The sequence below is a fragment of the Neolamprologus brichardi genome, chromosome 6 (genome assembly GCF_056152115.1).
Source record: "Neolamprologus brichardi isolate AB-2024 chromosome 6, ASM5615211v1, whole genome shotgun sequence".
NCBI lineage: Eukaryota > Metazoa > Chordata > Actinopteri > Cichliformes > Cichlidae > Neolamprologus > Neolamprologus brichardi.
In genome coordinates, this window is record NC_142109.1 from 691,179 (window position 1) to 714,489 (window position 23,311).

Genomic DNA, 23,311 nt, shown 5'->3' on the forward strand with positions numbered 1-23,311 from the left:
ACTCACCAACTGACAGGAATGTATAACCTCTTCCTAAGTACTCAAAAACATCTTTACAATGACTTGTTCTGCTTCTGTCTGAGTTAGAGGAGCCTTCTTCCAAAATCTTCCAATTAAAAATACATATATACTAATAATGTGTATAAACCCCTCCCACAATAATAATGCAGATTGGCACTCCTACCGTGAGGATGACAATGATGCAGATATTTTTGGGATCTTTCCAGAACTTGTCACGGAGAATCACCTTGGCATAGTGAACGACTCGAATGGTGAAGATGAGCAGACAGAGTATCTCCACCAGCATGGTAGCCTGAAAAACAACATAACACAACACATGACCATACTTCTGATAATAATTTAACTTCTTGGACTTCACAGTAGCTAGTCACTGATCTCAGCTGCACTACTGTAACTGCTGTATAGACCATCATACTGTACAATACAATAATTATAGTTTTCCAACTGTTTCCAACTGTTTATTAATATTTGCAATTGTATATCTACAATCTGTATAGTTTTCATATTTTTAAACATATGTATAACCTGTTCATAGCCTGTGCATACTTATAGTATATTCATAACATTCCTTCATACCTTTTACATGTAACATACTATAATAGATCCAAATTCTGTATTATATATTATTACTAAAGCACTTTCTGGACGGATGCAAACTGCATTTCGTTGCCATGTACTTGTGACATGTGCAATGACAATAAAGTTGAATTCTATTCTATTGTATTCTAGTCTTCAGGACTGGTAAAATGTTGAATGGCCTGAAAATCTATTGAGTCTTTTTATAATAAAATGCTGAGGTGTAGACAGTAATTAGTATTTCTATTCATACAAGCCACAGAAGATTACATTAGAGTCAGTCAAAGTTAATGGTGTTATTAATTACTTTTACATTATCAGCTATTACTGAACTCCAATTTGGAATTTCAATGATTGCACATTTTACATATAGGTCAAGGGTCAAGGTCAAGGTCAAGTTCATTTATATAGCACATTTCCAAACTGTCCATACTGCACAAAGTGCATAACCATGTAAAATGCCACTAAAACAAATAAAATGTAAAACAATGATGCAGTAAAATATGGAAAAAATAAATAAAGTAAATCAATAAAAACAACTAAAACAACAACTAAGGCTGTTACAACCAAAATGTTTAGGTCAAAGTTTGTTAAAAGCCAGACGATAAAAATGTGTCTTCGGTAACGATTTAAACTCATCGCGTGTTTGTGTAGATCTAATGCGGCATCTGCCACAGAGAAGGCTCAGTCGCCATGAGACTGATATAGAAAGACATAGAAAGACTGTAGCTACATCAAAATATAATATATACCCTAATACCATATCTCCCAGTTTCATAAAAACTATAGCAGTGTGTAGTTTGTAACAAATTACTGCTGATAGAAAAGCAGCTTATTTTAAGTGATTAGAACATTATACTAGAACTAAACATCTTGAGCTGCTGCGTCTCAATCATTACCAAAGATCAGACATGTGATAGTGTCTCCATAATAGACCTCATCCATCCAAGCGTATTGACTGTACTTGGCAACAGTAACTCTTATTGTGCTTTAAACACCTGTTGTGAGCTCGCCGTTCACTCTAGCCAGAACCAGCAGCAGTAAGGCTCACCAAGACCGGGGAGCAGACCAAGAAATACAATTGCCAGGTGCAGTCCAAAATGTTGGAGTTGAAGTCTGTCAAGCTCTGGGAGAAGTCTATTTATATAAAAATGGAAGAGGAATTATTGTTAATTCGCATTGTCAAGGAGTGAAGCCAAAAAAGGTGGCAGTCGATAAACCGTTACTTAAAAAGCATCTCTAGACCCAGCAGTCTTAGCTAATTATAGGACAATCTCCAACTTTCCTTTCATATCAAACATCCTTGAAAGAGTAGTTGTAACTGTAACTGATCATCTGCAGAGGAATGGTTTATTGGAAGAGTTTCAGTCAGGTTTCAGAGCTCATCACAGCACAGAAACAGCTTTAGTGAAGGTTACAAATGATCTTCTTATGGCCTCTGACAGTGGACTCATCTCTGTGCTTGTCCTGCTAGACCTCAGTGCAGCATTCGATACTGTTGACCATAATATCCTATTAGAGCGATTAGAGCACGCTGTAGGTATTACAGGTACTGTGCTGCAGTGGTTTGTATCATATCTAACTAAGATACTTCACACATTTTCAATGCTTTGCAGATAACACAGCTTTATCCATCCATGATACCAGATCTCACACACCAATTAGTTAAACTGCAGGAATGTCTTACTCCCTGAAAAGCCTTCAGTTAATCCAAAATGCTGCAGCAAGAGTCCTGACAGGGACTAGAAAGAGAGAGCATATTTCTCCTGTTTTGGCTTCCCTTCATTGGCTTCCTGTTAAATCCAGAATTGAATTCAAAATCCTGCTCCTCACATACAAGGTCTTAAATAATCAGGCCCCATCTTATCTTAATGACCTTGTAGTACCATATCACCCTATTAGAGCACTTCGCTCTCGCTCTGCAGGCCTACTTGTTGTTCCTAGAGTATTTAAAAGTAGAATGGGAGGGAGAGCCTTCAGTTTTCAGGCCCCTCTTCTGTGGAACCAGCTTCCAGTTTGGATTCGGGAGACAGACACTATCTCTACTTTTAAGATTAGGCTTAAAACTTTCCTTTTTGCTAAAGCATATAGTTAGGGCTGGACCAGGTGACCCTGAATCCTCCCTTAGTTATGCTGCAATAGACGTAGGCTGCCGGGGGATTCCCATGATGCATTGAGTTTTTCCTTTCCAGTCACCTTTCTCACTCACTATGTATTAACAGACCTCTCTGCATTGAATGATATCTGTTATTGACCTCTGTCTCTCTTCCACAGCATGTCTTTATCCTGTCTTCCTTCTCTCACCCCAACCGGTCGCAGCAGATGGCCCCGCCCCTCCCTGAGCCTGGTTCTGCCGGAGGTTTCTTCCTGTTAAAAGGGAGTTTTTCCTTCCCACTGTCGCCAAAGTGCTTGCTCATAGGGGGTCATATGATTGTTGGGTTTTTCTCTGTATGTATTATTGTAGGGTCTACTTTACAATAAAAAGTGCCTTGAAAACAACAAACAAACTAGTAAGAAAGTATGCTAGTTGTTTATTTAAACTGCTATATTTCACTTTTTTGCATTCATTAATTTTGCTACATACTTGCTAAATTTAACATCTGTATAAGTTTAATTACTAGTCAGCCTTTAAACCAAAATGAAGCTTAGATTTACAAGAGCCCTCAGAACATCACTTAGTACTTAGTTTATATCAGAATAACTCTTATAGTGTTTTTGCACAGACTCTGCTTCAATCAGCATGACAGAGGCTCAGATATTTCAGATATATCAGTTCCAATACTGTCTCTGAATTTTTCAAAAAGCACTTACGATTGTTTGGACATTTGGCGCTGCTGACAAACCTTTTATTCCTCTCAGCACCCTTAGCCTGCACATTAAAAAGAGAAACTATAAAAACAGGACAGTGTCTCTGTGTGGCAGTTGCAGTCTTACCCATATAGGCAGAGCGTATACAGCTGGATCCTCGAAGATGGCAAGAGACAGATTGACCAGCATGAAGAAGTAGAGGAGTACCTTTAGGGCCCAATGATTATAGAGCATATACAGTCTGAAAATCCACACACAAAGTTGGATATTAGATCAACTCACACTCATTATTCAATCCAAACTGCATGCTGTAACTTAAAGTCCTCACATCCAAATGCATTTCACATTAGGGGGAAGTCATTTCACGTCCCTCATAGTTTGCCATAGCAGATTGACTAATAAACAGGAGAAAATATTATACATGAAAAATTATCCATTCAACAATGTTGATTTAAAGCTGTTATAAAGACTAATATGTATTTATTAAAAGTGAAATATAAAGTTATGACACCTTACAGTAAATATACAGAATAAAAAAATACCAACCAGTCAGCACAGGCAAAGAAAGTCATTGTAAACAGAGCTAAAAGAAACTGTTCTAGTCTGACATGCTCAAACTGCTGGTCAAAAATTAAGAGGAGACGGAGAGGAATGAAACATCTTCCAGGCTGAACAGATTAAATATACGTGTGTACAGAAACCAGCACAACAGAAATACAGCAGAGACAAACAAAATAATGTGCTGATGTGAAAGCCGCACCTGACAGCCTGAGGTGATGTGTCAAAGTAGACATTTCTGTTGTACTGGGCATCTGACACGTAGATGGCAGCCAAGTTAAAATCCTGAAACACACAGAAGGGTATTTAAAGCATTTAAATATTACTCTCAATATAAGAAAATCTGCAAAATAAAAGGTATTTAACGCTGAAAAATTAACAAAAATTAAAACAAATCTACTATCTGATTATTTTTCAGTTACGTATAGTTGTTTGTTTCCTTAATACTCACATTTCCTTTGTCTGTTAGTGGGTTGTTTTTTGGTTTTTCGGCCGGCTTGTGTGATACATATATAAATGGTATGAGATCAAGTGTAAACCATCATTATGGTATTATCCATAGGCACACTGGCTAAGGTACAGCATGAATTACAACAGCCTTACCTAAGCCATTTCTCTGTGTGAGATACAGCAGGCAGAATCAGTTTTGACCATGTGACAAACTGTTGCTATTGATAAGAAATTCTCACCAGAGAAACCATCCAATCCACACATGACACACAAGAAATTGAAGCACAGATCCCGATAAATTATGTGTAATATAAGAAATGATACAGAAAACATACTGAACACACAAAGAAAGGGATGTACAAAAAGTCATGACACCAGCTGAATAATATCAGTAAGCCGTCCTGCCACTTGCTTCAAATTGATGTTGGTTCATTCAAACTGATGGCCTATAAAACATGTCTCATAAGAAACATGGGTAAAACCAATGAGGACTCTCAAGACCTTTGAAGCCTTATTGTTGCAAAACATACTGATAGCATTGGTTACAGAAGAATTTACAGAAGACACTACTGAAGGTTCTAGTGAACACTTTTGAAGCCAATAATCCGGAAGTTGAAAGAACATTATTTCACCATAAACTGGCCACGACAAGATGCTCACTGCAAGATTTCAGACAGAGAAACAAAGGCAAATGTTAGCATGCATGTTCAATACATTTTCCACTCATTATTACACATAATCTATGGTAATCTGTGGTTAGATTTCTTTACGTGTAGACCGAACTGGTTGTTATTGGCATCTGGTGAGAATTTTACATCAAAAGCACCTTTAGAAATATATTTACTTAGAAAATTGGTGGCACGTTCAATACTTATTTCACCCACTGTAATTATCAGCAGCTTCACCTAAAGGTTGAGGAAATGAAAACAACTTGCAGAAGCACAGACTCAGGGTCAGCAGTGACCTGCTAGACAGAACCTCAGTGATGGATCCTTGGTTCAGGGCCAATATACATCCCAAGCACCAAAAGACTAGTGCACTTAAACACAAAACTGTGTTTGAGGTCAAGTCTATGCTGTCTGATTAATTGGTGACCACAGTGCATGAGCCTGAAGGCTAGCAAAGAATAGTGCAACTGGTAAGAATCACTGGCAAGCAGGTCCTGAGCTGTGACGAGAGAGTTTTAAGGTGATTTACAGTGATTTAATATAGAAGGTTCAAGCATTGAACCATCTGTCAAAAAATGGTCCGTGAAAAACAGGGGTCCCCTTTTTTTTGTTTTTAAACAGTCGTCCAAAGCTATCGAATAAAATCTATTTTATTTATCAATGATTCACTTAATGCACAATAAATTCATCTTTAACAGAGAACTAACTAGGGAAGTTGGAAGCTGTATATTAGAGATGGGTGCTTTATGGGGCTTAAAGGACAAGAGTCCAACAGTTTACTGCAGTCGTGGAATCATTTGCACGTTCTTCAGGCCATCCGCTGACAGAAAACCTGCACAATCACATTATAATCACTTGTAGTTGTACAGGAGCGTCCAGCTGTGTCATACCTCTTCGCTTTTTGCTGTATTCCCTGTGTTTGGATTTCCTTTTCTTGCAGACGCTTCGGGAATGTTTTCATTCTTCTCTGATTCAGACATCTCTCAACACGACCGACACAAAACGTCCCAAAATGTTTCTTCTAACTTTTTTAATGACTCTCGAAATGTCTCCAAACTTTCACTACCAGCTCCTCGGAGTTTCTAAGTGGTGAAAAAAAAGAAAAACATATATCCAAACTTAGTTTAAGTCGCACTTTTTGATGTAAACGTCACATCAAGCGTCATCCACTTCGCATTAGAGGATTTCTTTCCAGTGGCATAAAAATGACAACCGCTTGCCATCTATCTCAGCCTACTGATATCTGGTCAGAGCCGCTTCAAGTCTTGCTCTAATAAACCACGACTCTTGCTGACTTCACGGACCAGCGGAATGAATAAGGAGGAAAAAATACAGTGATGTGTAAAACAGGCGGATTACCATTAAACAAAGCAACAACAAACTATCTCATATTCCCTCATGACAAAGGTGCAGATAGCGTGTTACGTGTGTTACGTTTTAACCAGATTTAGAGTAGTTGACTAAATGCCTCAATGAAAATCAACAATAAATGCATAAAAGGTTAAAGATTTTTTTTAAAACTTTGAATAAATAAGTAAAAGGAAAAAGCCTATTTTCATAGCATTGTTGCTACATGTCATTGTTACATGTCCCTTTTTATTCTTGTCCAATTAGCCGCTACAATTTAATTTGTTCTATACTTATTCCTTTGTAGTGGTTTCTATAAAAGAATTATTTTTGGTGCTTTTTTCTTTTATGCCCACCGTGTTCACTGTTGAACTCGTATTATTATGAGGTTGTATTTTTCAGACATTACTCGGAGACAGTAAAAGCACCACGATGGTATCATGTGACTCAGCACGATAACGGAAACTGGGAGAGTCAGAGGCATTAAAATAGTGGGAAAATTAGGAGAATATACAGAAATACAAGTTTTTGCATTATTGTTAGGTCTTCATCCTACAATATAACGTGCCTTGATGCGACTGTTGTTGTCATTCGGCACTGTGTAAATGAAATTGAATTTACCCATTTAGCCCGTTTGCTCATGTTACATTTAGTGAACCACATAACAAAAATACTTGTCCATGGCATATTGAACTTACTTTGTAGCGCAAGATCCTGGTACTTTTGTGAAAGGGCAGTAAACACATAGAAAGTCGCCACACACACACAGATATATATATATATATATATATATATATATATATATATATATATATATATATATATATATATATATATATATATATATATATATATATATATATATTTCACTATAGACTTCTTCCCCTACTGTTGGATAGCCATCACTAGTTTGTCCATCTGTATCTGGAAGCAGGGGCAGATCTACTGTGGTGGTGATCTCTGCCACCCCTACTGCCAACCTAGTTTTGCATATGACAGTATTGTTTGTTAAAATAAGCTAGCATTAAAACTTTGAGCCTAGCTACATTAACATTGAATATAAATTCTAAAACTGAATATGCAGGCCCAATCAAAAGTTTAGGACCACTTGAAAAATAGCAAAAAATCATATTTTGCATGGTTGGATCTTAACAAGATTCCAAGTAAAGCTTCAACATACAACAAGGAGAAACAAAACGTTTTTTTGAACATGCAATTTATTGAAAACAATGCTTAAACTGAAACAGGCTGTTTTACAGATGATCAAAATCTTAGAACCACATGCCTTTAAAATGCCAATTCTGTGCAAAAATGTGGTTTTGTTGTCATTTTCTGTCAGGTCTCACTGTCATAACTTTCTGATGGCAAAGGCAAAAGAAAATGTTCCCTTTTTGAACGTGGTTGGGTTGTTGAACTGCATAAGCAGGGTCTCTTGCAGCGTCGCTGCTGAGGTGGGATACAGTAAGACAGTCATTTGGAATTTCTTAAATGATCCTGAGGGTTATGGAACAAAAAGGTCAAGTGGAAGACCCAAAATAATTTCACCAGCACTGAGCCGGAGGATACAATTGGAGAGAGAGACAATTTTCAAAAAGATCAGAGATTTATTGGAGTGTTAATCAGAGGGTGTTGTAGTTTGTTGTTGTTTTAGTTTATGTGCTTAATTCGTTTTATGTGTGTATTGTATATGAGTGTAGACTTGTATATAGTTAAACATGCATGGATAATATAATGTTGAATTCTGAATATTGATTTATAAACAATGGGATTTGAAAAAAGTGGGTAGGAAAAGAAAAAGTGTAAACTTCATCATACAAATATTGTGTAGACACATAGTGTAAATAGTGGGAACAGCTCATGCAAGTGGGACCCTAATCTGCCCGACGTACTCTGAGCACCTCTCAAATGACTGAACTCCTCACCCTGTTTCTAAGGGAGAGGCCAGAAAGCTTATTTTTGCCACTTGTGTCCACTATCTCATTCTTTCAGCCACTATTATAGCTCATAACCTCAGATGAGAGAAATGACATTGATCGACCAGTAGATTAATAGCTTCCCCTTTGTGCTCAGCTCATACAACAGAATGATTCAGCATCCACATCCCTGCAGATATTGACAGACTGATTGGTGCACTATCTTGCACCCTTCTCTCCTCACCCCTGAAAAAGACCCCAAGATATTTAAACTGCTCCACTTGGCAGCAACTGTTTTAGTGATTTTGTGTTATCCAAATAAAATTGAATTGAATTCAATAAATTAATTATTAATTGGTTAAAGAGCATTGACCTGTTTTATGTTTTTAGGAGTGAAGCTTTGTGGATGATCCTTAAGCCTGTAAGCTCATTTCTGCCATTTGTAGTCGAGATATCATTCTTTCAGTTCATTTGTCAGAGCTTGTGACCACAGGTGATGGTAGATCGATCTGTAAATCGTCAGCTTCCACGCTGAGCTCTCCCTTCATCATAGCAGATGTGTACAGAATCCACATCACAACTAGTATGGTGAAATACTAGTCTCTCAATCTTTAGCTCTTCCTCCTGAGACAGTAACTCGCTCCTGTTGTTCCTCCTTCAGCCCAAAGATCAAAGAGTTGGGGTATTTAACACCCCTAAGTGGGTACTCCATCTTTTCCCAACTGAAGAGCATGGCCTCAGATTTTGAGTTGTTAATTTTCATCCCAGTCGCTTCACACGTGTTGCAAACAGCCCCAGTGTGTGGATGTTGTTGTCATTGTCCATAAAAAGCTGAGATGAGATCCTGCAACCACCAAACCAAACACCCTTCACCACGTGGCTGCAACTGACCAAAGATGAGAGATGGTTATTTTATACATTTATTTTTTCCAAATAACTGCACTAACAGTTGTCACCTAGGTTCTTGCTGATGATCTTGGAGCCCATTCCAGCACGGAGCAAGTCTTCAATTATGTCCCTTCAATCAACAGCTCTTTGGTCCTGCCCATGGTGGTGAGGAGGTTGGAACAGCAGATATCATTTCAGTGGACATGTGTGCATTATACACATACGTTGAAATCAAAAGTATCTGTAATTGACTGATTGTAGTCAACCTGGCTGGGTTGTAGGGGAACAGATTTCTATTTCACTCAATGACATACAAAACAACCTTTTAATGTATTTTTTAAGATTCTTTTTGTTGATATTATGTCTCTCAATTAAAATGAAGCTACCATAACATTTAGTGAGCAAATTTTAAATTTCTACAGGGCATCAAATAATTATTCCCCTGACTGGACCACCGGCTTGACATACTCAGTAAGCAAGAAACTTAAGGTAAGGGGAGATTCCAACAGATTTATTTGATATGGATATGAAAACACTCACATTTAATGAAACAATGTTTTTTTCTTAATGACAAGAAACAAATCATTTTGGATACATTTTTAACACAGTATTAATACTGTGGTTTTAAGTGTCTGCCCCAGTTGAAATAAAATTTGACTATTCATGCTTTAGCTTAAGATAATTCTTGTTAGCAGCACTGACATCTATAATTTTAGGTGTTTAAACTGAATTGGTTAACATGAAGAAATAAATACAATCTTTCTACAATACACTGTGAAGCTGAGTAAGTCCACCCTTTAAATCAACATAAAAAAAGTCTTAATCACGACATTTTATTGAAATATACATTTCCATGTTTTTAATTACTTTAAATCACAACTTGAAACATCAATTTATTTTTAACTAACTCAAGAAAAGTGTCAAACTGTCCAACAAAACTGATTTTTTACTGCAATCGTTTCAAACTCGACATTCTCAAGTGGATGTGGATCGAGTACAGTCTTTATCAGTTAATGTGGGGCACAGTCGTCTGGAGGCTGATTTCTATCCTTCCATCCTTCCAGGGACTTAAATAAAAATCAGCCTGGTCTCCCTTCAACAGTTTTCTTTTTGACTGCAACCTCAGAGCGCACCACGCTCTTCATAGTTCTCTGCATTATCCATGTAGCCAGGTGGATAGTCACAAAGGCACCAGAGACGGCCCACAGCCAGTTCCTTCTGAGCCAGCTCTGAGGTTTCATGGTGACACCACTGCAGGGGAAGAAGAAAAACAGTATTTACTCACAAACACTTGGTACACAGAAAAACATGGCAGAAAAGCCAAATAAAATTGACCATTTTCACAGTTACTCGGAGGAAGAGTTTGATTTTAATCACAGGTAAACAAAGGGTGTATGTCTCACTTGCTGTGGCACTGGGAAACTGAACCATCTGAACTGTGAGCTGCAAGGAAAAGGTAAGACTGCTGCTGACATGATAAATGCATTTAAAGCCACAGCCACTTTGTTCTCACTGTTTCGATGATGTCACGTGTTTTAACGACAGTCCAGCCATACTACAAATGCGATGACTGCAAAGTGGGGTGTGCGTAATTATTCAGCCCCCTTTGTGCTGTCAGTTGCCCACAGACATTGCCTGATGAGTGCTAATGACTAAATAGAGTGCAACTGTGTGTAATCTAATGTCCATCAAGAGGGTCTGAGGATTCAGGAATGACGGACGATTAACAGCCAGGAGGTGGCAGTAATGCAACAGTTTTGGATGCAAGCTGCCGTTAAACTTGACTGAAGAAGAAGAAGAAGAAGAAGTAGTAATCTAATGTCAGTACAAATACAGCTGCTCTGTGACGGCCTCAGAGGTTGTCTAAGAGAATATTGGGAGCAACAACACCATGACGTCCAAAGAACACACCAGACAGGTCAGGGATAAAGTTGTTGAGAAATTTAAATCAGGCTTAGGCTACAAAAAGATTTCTCAAGCCTTGAACATCCCACGGAGCACTGTTCAAGCCATCATTCAGAAACTGAAGCCACTAACATCAAGACAAGAAATCTCCTTACCGTGCATGGAGGGTTAGCCCCAAATCCAGCACCCTGAGACTGTATGCAAAGTGGAAGGAAGATGAGGACTAGTCAGTGTCAGAACTACTATCCAGGATGAGACAACAAAGACTTAGTTTTTTGTTAGTTTGTTTTAGTTTAGTTTTGATGTACTCACTATAGTTTAGTGAATACCTCTTGCAGCAGAATCCCGACAGAAGAGAAGCAGGAAAAGGAACCATCACGGAAGGATGGGAACCTGCACGGTATGTGCCACCGTCAGACAGAAGAAGAGACTGACATCCACAAATCCTGTCAGTGGCTGGACAAAGCTGAACTGAAAGACAGCACAGAGACAGCACTAATATGGCAGAATAGGAACAAGACCCCGTAGGCTGTACAGAGATGCTAATGAGAAAATTTCAGCACATGGCAACAAGGTGCAAGATGCTAGCAGGTATGGCATACATAGAACACCATAACCAAATGTCCCCTTAGGGTAGTTGAGAATGACCGAGTTAAGATCCTGTGGGACTTGCAGATACAGACAGAAAAACTGGTGATGGCAAACCAAGAGGAAGACAGCTGTAGTGACAGATGTAGCTGAATGATAGCAGCTCGAGAAGTGCCAAGAGCTGAGAGGAGAGCTCAAGAAGATGTGGAGATTGAAAGCAGCAGTAGTCCTCGTTGCAACTGGAACACTCAGAGCAGTGCCCGAACACACACCCACCCACCCACACAAATACACTTCTCAAGCCCCCAGAGGTCCTGCGCAGCATCTTTGTTGTCATTCAGTATAGCTATATTTTATCACTACAGCCGTCTTCCTCTGCTTGTCCATCACTACGATGTTAGGCTGTTAGCCATAGGGATGGGTACCGGTATCCGGTGCCATTCTGACATAAATTGTAGTAACCAGACCGAAAAGCAGCGCACATTTCGGTGCTTTTTTTTCCTGAGATGTCATACACTTTGGATTCTAGCCAATCATTTTACCTTTCCGAGGATAGCAGGCGGGCCCAGGTACGTACGTTCTTTTAGAGCAGAGCTACAGATTAAAAATGCCCAAGGTGAAGCGGTCAAAAGTCTGGCTGTACTTCACAGCAAAAGATGCAAACTCAGCAGCCTGCAACAAGTGCTTTAAGCTGATACTGTGATACTGTGCAAAGGAGGTAACACCTCAAATCTGATGAAACACCTGGCGACGCATAGCGTTTTTTTAAAAGCCGAGAAATGCGCCGTATTTGATAGTTTGCTGCGAGACTTCACACTGAGCACATCTACTGCAGGTGTGGTGCCTGTTATTTGACCCGAAGTTAGCAACATCCCCCAAAAACCCGAAGAGTAGAGTCCTGGCCCCTAGCCCTGCCAGTGTAGCAGAAATGATGACGGATGATGATGCAGCAGCAGCCGTTCTTCTCTGCGTGAGTAGCTTAATGTTGTTCGTGTGTAATTTACCCTCCCTGAGCCTGGTTCTGCCGGAGGTTTCTTCCTGTTAAAAGGGAGTTTTTCCTTCCCACTGTCGCCAAAGTGCTTGCTCATAGGGGGTCATATGATTGTTGGGCTTTTCTCTGTATGTATGAAGCGCCTTGAGGCGACATTTGTTGTGATTTGGCGCTATATAAATAAAATTGAATTGAATTGAATTGAGTAGGCTAACCATGTTATTACATTAATGCACGTAAGGTGAACTAGCAAACACCGTCGTAGTTACATGCGGCTGTCTTGTTATTTGATAGAGTGATACCATATATGCCCTATAGCTGCAGAAAAGGCTAACACTATTATCTTTTGACAAAAAAAAACAGCTAAACATGAGAGGTTTTAGGACAAATGTTGTGTTTTCCATTGTTTAAGCACCGGTTCCAACCAAAGGAGGCATGTTGTATCAACAGAAAAGGCTAACTTGGTTATCATTTTGCAGAAAAAAGAGACTGCTAAAAATAAAAACATAAGAGGTTTTTGGACAAAGTTTGTGTTCTCCATTCTTTAAGTACTGGTTCGAGCAATGTTTAAGCACCGGCACCATTTCAAATGTACCGGTTTGGCACCGGTATCGGATAAAACCTAAATGATACCCATCCCTAATCACCGGTTTATCTATCTGTATCTGGAAGACCCACAGGATCTTGGCTTGTGTCCCATTTTGACCTCGGGACTTCCAGGCCATAATCGGCTCAGAAGTTAAAGTACACTATGCCAGCTATTTGGTTATGGCGCCTCATGTATGCCCTGCCTGCTACCATCTTGCACCCTGCTGTTATGTGCTGGATTGTCTCTGGGGCATCTTTACACAGCCTGCACTGGGGATCTTGCCTGGTGTGGTATCTATGAATCTTGTGCATTGAGCTTGTCCTGTGCTGCCATGACTAGTGCCTCTGTGCTGTCTTTCAGTCCAGCTTTGTCCAGCCACTGACAGAGGAAGTGGCTGACATCCAGAAATCCTGTCTGCCGGTGATACACACCACGCAGGGGCCTCTGGCTCCATGACAGATTTTCTACTTGCTCCAACACCTGACGTGGACCTTGTCCACATCCTGTCTGAGCTGGTATGGCTTCAGTTATCTCTCTCTTTCTCATATCCAAGGTAGCTTGGTTAGCATAGGGAATCTCGCCTAGGGACCCTTACTGGATACAGACACCCAAGAAAACACCAAGAAAGGTCAGGTGTGCAGTAGAGTATTAAACTTTGTGTGTAGGGACTTCAGGTTGAACACCCAAGCTGAGGATGTTAAAGAGCTACCAAATGAGGCAGAGCAGTGTGAACACTGGGTGGTAGAGAGGCTGCAGACAGATTGGCCAAGATGATAAACTTTAAATTTCTACTTTTCCAATAGCTTATAGAAATCTATATTATTTGTTGTAGCCATCTGGGTAATCAGTTTTATAATGCAGGCAGTAAGCAGTCTTTATTTTCACATTACTAACACGACACATTATCCAAAGTTAATTTTTTTTCCCATTACGCTCTTCTTCTACAATAATTAAAATTATTCAGATATTGTTTTCTATAATTTTGTTCAAAAATATATCTTACCTTCACGACCTATACTGAATTAATCAAAATAACTCATAAAAATCCCTCCAAATTTAATCTTAAAAATGTAACTTATAATTGGGGAAACTAGCTGAAATTTAACAAGTTAACTTTTTCAAGATATGACTTCTTTGCCATTATTTCTGTTGTTGCAGGATGGGATCATAATCTTCCCTGAGGTATCAAATATCAGTTATTTTCTTTGGTACTGGAATTGAGTTAATTTGTAGAGTTGTTCATTTGTTTTTTAAATTGGAGCACCAACTTGTGAAAATCTGAAAATACAACTAAAGCTAGATGAAACTGCTCTGAGTTTTACAAACCCTTTGTGTGCTCAGTTATACAAACTCTCAAGGGCAGAAAAACTTAGCACGCTTTCTTCAGGTGTTTTTAACAGTTTCATACCTCAGTGCGGGTTACTTGCTCTTGTGAGCAACATCTGGAGGAGGAGAAGGAAGAGCAGATGCAGGAGGGGAAACGTAGGTAACAATGCCAGGTTCAGGAATATACTCGTTTCCGTCTTTGCGTAGCAGTGGGCTTCCCTTCAGATTGTACCAGCCCCAGTGGATCAGCCCCAGACTTGTGCCCATCACAATCAATACTTTGTAGTTACTCCACAAATCCCGCAGACCCATAACTAAGATGCTAAAAAAAAAATCCAAAAGATGATCACTGCATTCATATAGACAGTTAATATGATTCTTCAGGTATACTGTAGTAACTAGTCAAATAATATATACTGAAATGGAAGTGGAATTAAAGTACAAGGCAGCATTAAACTATTATAAGTAATACTTGAGTGACAATCATTTTCCATCACTGGTCATTCAAAGGTCAAGTGTGCAAAAAAGAAACAAATCTCAATTGATCAAAGGACTATACTCTGAGTCTAACTATTTTTGCTGGAAGATCCTGACAAGTCCAGTAAAAAGCAAAGTAAAGCAAGTAAACAAAACTACTGCCTATGTATAGAATTATAGGAACACTGACATTCAATCTATTTCTTATTTAGAACGATACACGTACACCCATGCAAAGGATATTGTCAAGTTTTACTCAGTGAGACACCAACAATGTTACAACGTAATAAGGAACTGATTCATATCTATTAAAGTACCGTTTTAGTACATTTGATAGCTGTTTTAACATGCTCACAGTTTAGTTTAGGAAGCCAGCTCAACCCCATCGATTATCTGTATTGAAATTGCACAAGAAAAATTAAAGTTAACCGAAATTAAAATGAGCAACACAAACTAACCTGTGGTGACATAAGAGAAGCCCTCACCTTCAGAATCCATCTGTGTTTTCTATAATGAAGATCACTAAACATGTGCCTGAACGCAATTTACGTTAATTATAAGCATAATTGCTCAAAACCTTAGTGCTAAATACTAACACGCTTATTGTTATTAATTATTGTGTTTTTAATGGAATCCAAATTTAAATAAACACCTTTAAATGTGCCGCTGATGTTTTAAATATTTTTTTTTACTCAGGCAACACATTAGAAGCCTTAAATAATCATGTGACTGTGTAACCATCGGCTATTGGTTCAGTTTTGCATTACTAGTGAAAAGGTTTTGATATATGACTGCATCTATAAAACATCGTCATTTCGTAATTATCTCGGTGTATATTTACAAAAATGTATCGCCTGTACAACATTTGATGCGCTACAGTAGTGGTGGCTAGATGAAGTGTTGTAACACTTTTGTGTGTCGCTCAATAGTGACATCTCCTGGATTTAAAAAGTGCAGGCAACCTGGATAAAGAGTGTGGTGAGAGACTGAGCCAAATGAGGGATGAATGTTCCTGTTTACATAACAAGCTGATGGTAAAGCGCTGAATGAAAAAAATATGTATATAATGCAATTAATTTGATTATAACAAAATAATATCTTTGAATAATACATGTTTAGTCACAGCTGGATTTCACCCCATCATATTTGATGCAGGTATAATCATCATCAACACAGTTTTCTTTTTGTTTTTTTCATGGGAAGTCATCAGGTGCTACAACTACATTATTTGGAGCTGGGAAGACCATCGTCTGTCTGATAAGGAAAGCACATCAGCATCAGGGCTACCATGACATGTGCCTTTTTTTCTTTTTCTTTTTTTTTACAAGAAAGCAGTTAATTAATAACTAATGTTTCATTTAGTATTATCCTACTTATTTTGTATTTGTTGTATTTTATTTGTATTTTTCTTCTGCTATCTGTGCCTGAGCTGAGGTAATGCCATCTGCCTGTACAGCTCCTCCATCTAATGCACTGTAAACCCTGCAGTAGTTACACCTTTTTGTACACACTCTTTTCTACTCAGTAATGTTGCTGTCAATTTTCTTGATATTTATTTATAATCATCTCTGTCAATCCTTGATATTTATTATTGAGTGATTTATATATATATTAGCTATTTCTTAAATCTGTAGCATATTGTATTGTTAAATAGTCTAGTCTGTTTCTGTTACTGTTACTGTACTGGAGCGACTGTAACCCACATAAAAATCCTTAGGGATTAATAAAGTATGCTGAAGTATGCTCAAGATTTAAAGGTGTTAACTGCTGCTCATTGTGTCTGTAGACTTTGTTAATTACATTTCCATAACACCTGAAGGCTTTTAATTAAATGGGCTACATAGACAAGCTAGACAAAAACACCACTGTGCATTGCAGGAATGTTAATGTTTGACTTATTTCAGTTTTTGTTCCTGAGCAAATCAAAGTTGATTCTGTTCATCTGGATGTAGCGTTTTTCAGTGAGAGAAACGTTTGTTCACTCATCCAAGCACCAGTGGCTAACATTGGGCTGTAAGGTGAGTTTCTTGATCATTAATATGCAAATTGTCATGGCCATTGATCAACAACCACTGATCAAAGATCAATGGACAGGGGGGAACACTGAGTGGGGAGTCAAGGAGGTCATCAACGTGAAATGTGAAAGACCATCTCTGAATCGAGGAGAAACGTTTCTCCCGCTGAAAACGCTACATCCAGATGAACAGGATCAACTATTTTGGGATCCATTACTGGATCGTTTTATTTAATTTTAAAGTCTTACTTGGAGAGTAAGACATATGCTGACATATATTATGTCAGCATATTTTGAACTAAATTTAAATATTTTGCTCGTCTTTATTCCTTGGTATGCTGATCTTATTTTTAAGAGCTGACTTAAATTAAATCTAACATTAAAAATATTTTAATCTAGGAGGACTCATTTTTATCATTGGCATGTTGATATGTGGAGATCCTGAAGACTGCTCCAGAAATGAAGCATTTCGTTTTAGCATTTTTTCTTTAAAAAAATCTAATTACATCATGTAACAAGGCAGCCCTTAGCGGCTGGAAACACAGTGAGATGGACCAAGACAAGTGTAGTGGAACAAAAAGTATTTATTTGCAATACAGCTCTCCTTACAACAGTTAACTCATCGAGCTTCTTCACAGCACAAATCCACCTCTAATGAGGACCGGCAGCCTTAAATATGTTCAGCTGTCACAGACTAAACCATTATTCCACTCTCAGGTAAATTCTTAAATCCCAACCTTCCACCACAGTATAAAATATATAAATTAGAATAAATAAATACATAAATACATTTAACATTTTTATATTAATAAACATTTCACACTTTAATTTTACACCAAACCCAATATTATGAAAAAAAACCAAGCACAAAAAGATTCACCACACTCTCTTTACTAATGGTCTCTCCCGGAACCTTTAAATGGTGCCTGGACCACCCCAAACACCTTGAAGAGGACAAAGGCAAGAAAGGTGAGTAATCGTTATCTTACAAACTCTTATTTGTAGTGATGGACAGATGAAGCTTCATGAAGCACTGAAGCTTTTCATCCAATTGGTTCACCCCAGTGCAAAGCGTCTTGAAGCTTCATTCGCTCTAGTAGGACATCTACTGGGCAGCCTGTAAATGTCAACAACAAAAGGAGTGTGTAAAACATGTATATTGTAGTGATGGCAGTATACTGTGTATATTTATACTGGCAGTATGGAAAATGATCATTTGGAAATGCTTAAAATGGAAATGATCATTTACTGTGAGGTGAGGTGTGGTTGGGGTGTGGACAGCTACACACTGAGGCCTCAGTCCTGCCCACATTTTATTCTGTAAAAACTAAATTTTCACTGCTTTTATGACCTTTTTAGTGGGGAGAGCATTTAAAACATTTAATGATTTAACAAATCTTTTAAATCGTTTGTCCTCCACAATGCTAAATGGCTGGGAGTCCTCAATCACCATGCTAACCAGGTCTTCATCTATTTGAGATTGTTCTCCTGAGGAAAGACAACAAAGACAAAGCACAAATAAATATCACACATGTAACTTATAACAGTTGTATAATATTGTTATATCATTTAGTAACATTACTGCATGCTATATTATCATGGCATTTGATGGTTCACCTGGTCTTGCTCCACAATCGGTGTTCCCCCTATTCTCATGCAAAGCTCTGTAGTGCCTAAGCATGGATGAGGTGTTGTTGTTATATCCCAGCTCCCTGGCACATAGCAAACACTTCACCTTGTACAAAAGTAAAGCCACTTAACATAAATTGTATTGCACCATCAGTATTATGAAAATACATCTTCTGTAGAAATTTACATACCCTGTTGGGAGGAATAAAATCACAATGTTTCCACACAGAGGAGGACATCCTCCTCTTCTTAGCTGGCTCCATTCTCTCCTGACTTTCTCTCCTCACTCTCCTACACCTCCAAACTCTCACTAACTGCAACTCTCCATCAAACACCCACATTGTGAATGAAGTCTGAGGAGTTCATTTCGCTGTCTTAGCTCGCGGCAAATTCGAACCACTTCATGAACCAGTCACGTGGTACAGCCGGGCAGCGAGGCTTCAGACGTCATCATTTTCAGCTCCTCCCACAAATGAAGCAAGCCTCAATACGCGCATCGCGGAAACACCCCTCCATTACTCGACACAAGCTTTGAAGCCTCGATACAGAACGTCACATCACTACTTATTTGCACCGCTTTTCCTAGATTTCACACACATTTGCATTAGTTTTCCTTACTGGTAAACCAGCTGAGGAGCAGCTGTGCAGGATCTGAAATAAGACTACCAACTGATTTTAAAATTCCCAATAAATAGTCAATAAATATTTAAACTTCTTGTGTGCAAATGTTTTGCTGTGCGAATCCATGCTTACAGTGCAATGCTAAATAAAGTGCTTGATAAGGTGCTTTTAATAAAGTGAAAGGTGTGCTCTAAAGTGCTATACAGATAATATAATATAAATAAATGTAGTAAGGGAGTCATCTTCCTTACACATCATGTGTAACTTTTCATTGCAAATATTAACCATAGTTGAATCAAGGGGGGATGGCATCAAGTACACTGTCGTTCCATAGACTGATCAACCTGCTATCTCAGGAAGTCCGATGATGTGGAATATTTAACGGTTGCCAAATCAAACTTTTGTTAGGCTCTAGCATGTAGGCAGCTAGTTAGTAATCTAGATACATGCTAGAGCCTAACAAGAAGAGATCATAACATCTGGTCCACCTGTTGCCTCACTCCAAGGTCCTGAATTTGACTCCACCACCTGGCTGGGTCCTTCCTGTGTTGAGATTTGAAAACGGCGTTTTCGTCTGAAAACGCTCCGCGTCCACACTATCGTTTTCAGTCATTTTCACAGAGTTGTGTCTGTGTTACTCACACTCGTTTATCAGCAGCTGTCCTCTGAATTCCTGCACTTGGCACCTAAAATTTAGTGTCCTGGAAAACTGGAATTTGCTCTATGTAATAAATCCATGGCAGAGGCGAACACGTTTCCATGCTTTTCATCATACTTCTTTTATTCACGGTTGCTGTTACAAACATGGCTGCAGCTTTTCAGCTCGCAGCCAAACACACAACAACAACAACTCCAGTACCTAATTCAGAATTTTTATGGCGGCGAGGCGTGATTGCACATTCCGTCCAGGTACCTCCGCCTGCGCTGCAGACCACGCCCCGCCACACACCCCCATTCCCTGACTGAGGCTGGGGTGCCATCAGGCCGAAATGGGTAACTGGGTTCAGTCACACCTGCTCTACGACAGGCCTGTATTAATGGGTTGCTGCTACAGACCCCCAAAGTAGCAATACGTCGTATGTAGAACAAATCTGTGAAATGTTGGAAAGAGTAAATGAGGACAATAAGGAGATATTTTTATTAGGGGAGACTTTAATATTAATTGATCTTCTGCTTCTGCTTCAAGGAAAAAAAGTTCATCAGCATCTGCATGCTGTCTGTCTCACATGGTCACGATTCCTACCCTGGTCATGGTCAGTGAAGAAGGTCATAGGTCATCATTATGTATTGATCACATATACAAATGTATGGCATTATCCATATTTATCAAAAATGTTTGCTATCTGGCTCACAAACATGCCCCCTTTAAACGCACCTTGGCTAGATAATGAACTCAAAGGTGCAATGTCAGAAAGCGATACTGCAAAAGTAAAGGCACATAAGTCTTTCAGCCCACAAGACTGGGTGAGACATAAGTTAGGAAATCAAGTAACTAAACTGAATAGGTGTAAGATGAATGTATATTATCAGCTTAAACTCAAGGAGTCCAAAAAGGACAGCAAGAAGGTGTGGAAAGTTTTAAATAATATAATGTGTAGAGAGCTCGCTCTGGTGGTGTCACACATCAACACGGATGTTTATAAGTAAAGCGAAGGATAAGGAGAATTACAACAGCAATAAAATAACAAATTTAAAATCTAATAAGAGCAGAAGCAATCCCACCCCATCACACTGTCTTATACAGGATGTTATCATGAATAATAAGGAATGGCAATTTAATTTTGAGGCAGTGAATGTTGTGACAGTGGAGCGTTTATTAATATCACTTCCTGATGATGCATCCTCAGGTTCTGATAATATAGAAGGTAAACTGCTCTAAGTTGCAGCCAAGTTTGTATCCCTTCCTATGTCACATATTTAATAGATGTTTGGCATGCAACTTATTTCCAGTACAGTGGAAAGAATTGAAAATAATTATTCCAAAAAATAAGAATGTTGTTTTTAATGGTGTCAATAGGCTACTCAGGATCAGAATCAGAAATACTTTATTAATCCCGAAGAAAATTATGGGTTACAGCAGGCAGCTTGCTGGTTGGCGCATGCGCACTCACAAAAGAACCCTCCAACCAACACACTTTACACAAACATCACATTGAGGAGACAGGTCAGAGTAGGCTGATACAACAAAAGTACACAACATGAGGTAAGAGGAGGAGACACAAGCTCCACCCAGACTGATGGGAGAACAGTTTGAGGAGAGAAAAAACCACCTCAGCATAAAAGCACATGAATCTTATTACACTATAGAAACACAAGACAAGCAACAGGGGTGGGCAAAGGGTGAGAGTAAGCCAGTGTAGACAGCGTATCCGGTCATGTGCTATCCGGCGGCTGAGGCCAGACGGCGGGTCTGCCGCCGTCTGACCTCAGCCATAAGCATTCCAAGGCGTTTGGAATCCAGGATGAGGGACACGGGATGGGCAAAGAGTATAAACAGAGTCTGTTATACTCCCTGTTTTAAGTAAAGTTATGGAGAGAATTGTTTATAAACAAATTCAACATTACTTAACAGAAAATTATTGACTCACTAAATTTCAACATGCTTAGAAACCACCAGCCCAGCTCTCATTCATATGACAGATAACTAGTACAAAGATCTAGATCAGCAGTCTCCAACCTTTTTTGCGCCACGAACCGGTTTATGCCCGACAATATTTTCACGGACCGGCCTTTAAGGTGACGCGGAAAAATACAACAAAATAAAACTAGTACCGGTACCGAAAAAAAGAAGATTTATTCATAACACACGTGAAAAGACCCAGGAAAACCGAGTTAACGATAAAAACGATAACAAAATAACGCTGAAAACCGATAAAAACCCTGAAAACCATACATTTCACACCTGAGCCTCAACTCTCGCGGCCCGGTGCCAAACAACTCACGGACCGGTACCGGTCCGAGGCCCGGGGGTTGGGGACCGCTGGTCTAGATGATGGGAAAGTGGTTGGGGTTGTGTTCTTGGACTTTAGTGCTGCATTTGATTTAATAAATCATGATCTTTTGATTGATAAACTAACATGTTATGGATTCTCACCAGCTGCTTTGTGCTGGATGAAAATTTATGTATGCGATGATTCCACCATGTTTTATTCAGCCAGTGACAACTTCGAATTGACCAGCGTATTACAACAAGATTTGCTTGTTTGACTGGATAAGTAAAAACAACATGATTCTAAATGTATCTAAATCTAAATCTGTGTTAATTGGAGGTAGAAGACGTTTAGTCAACATTCCACAACTGAATCTTTCCATAGTCGGATCAGTATTAGAACAGGTCACCCAGATTAAACTACTCGGTGTTACCATAAATCACCACCTTTCATGGTCTCAGCACATGGAAAATGGGACAGGGCATAGCTATGGCTTGGAAATGCTCTTTCTATATCACTTCTTCAATCATGAATGATGTCATTAATGCACTAGTAGATTTCTCGTTTGGCTCTTGACGAAGGCGGTCGCACTTTTCTCCTCTCCCTCCTCCTTATCTTTTGCCCTGGAAAACTCTCACGGTCTGTTCTCTAAAACCTAAAAGAGGAATTATGGATTTGATCAACTGGTCCCTGAACGCAATTGACACCCTCTTCTCAATGAGAAGCCCGGGGTGAGCCGAGTGTTCTGAAGGGACGTTCCCTGCTGGATACATGATGGACGGGTGGAAAAACTGGTGAGTTGTGTGCCTGGTGGGACTGTCGATCGAGGACATTGAAGACATCTACCTATCTGGAACCATGATAACAGGGTTCTTGCTGATCGGAGCTGGCTTGGCCCTTTCTTATCGCAGATTAAAGAAAGCGGAATCAGCTGTTCAAAATCCCACAAGGCTGCCCGCTGTGATGGAAATGATGGGACGGGTCGCGACTTCTCAAAATGGGCTCATTGAAC

General features: G+C 39.1%; 1 protein-coding gene and 1 long non-coding RNA gene across 6 annotated transcripts in view; both read right to left on the reverse strand.

The window, feature by feature from the left end:
• Positions 1-6,337, reverse strand: part of tpcn3 (two pore segment channel 3) — a 28,325-nt gene extending 21,988 nt beyond the window's left edge. Inside the window, exons 1-4 of the mRNA XM_087842426.1 lie at positions 5,972-6,337; positions 4,166-4,248; positions 3,532-3,646; positions 185-313 (exon numbers count right to left, since the gene is read on the reverse strand). Of these exons, the coding sequence (XP_087698552.1) occupies positions 185-313; positions 3,532-3,646; positions 4,166-4,248; positions 5,972-6,061 (417 nt within the window). The 5' untranslated portion in view covers positions 6,062-6,337. The remainder of the gene's footprint in view (positions 1-184; positions 314-3,531; positions 3,647-4,165; positions 4,249-5,971) is intronic.
• A 4,002-nt stretch (positions 6,338-10,339) lies between these two features.
• LOC148102364 (uncharacterized) lies at positions 10,340-15,611 on the reverse strand. 5 transcript variants are annotated; one of them, XR_015719101.1, is made up of 4 exons: positions 15,564-15,611; positions 14,711-14,950; positions 11,290-11,328; positions 10,394-10,480 (listed from the first exon to the last, which is right to left on the reverse strand). It is a non-coding gene; the product is annotated as an uncharacterized LOC148102364 (long non-coding RNA). The 5 variants fall into 5 exon arrangements; XR_015719098.1 differs by lacking the exon at positions 11,290-11,328 and having other exon boundaries at positions 10,340-10,480; XR_015719100.1 differs by lacking the exon at positions 11,290-11,328 and having other exon boundaries at positions 10,340-10,480; positions 15,591-15,606.
• Positions 15,612-23,311: the final 7,700 nt, after the last annotated feature.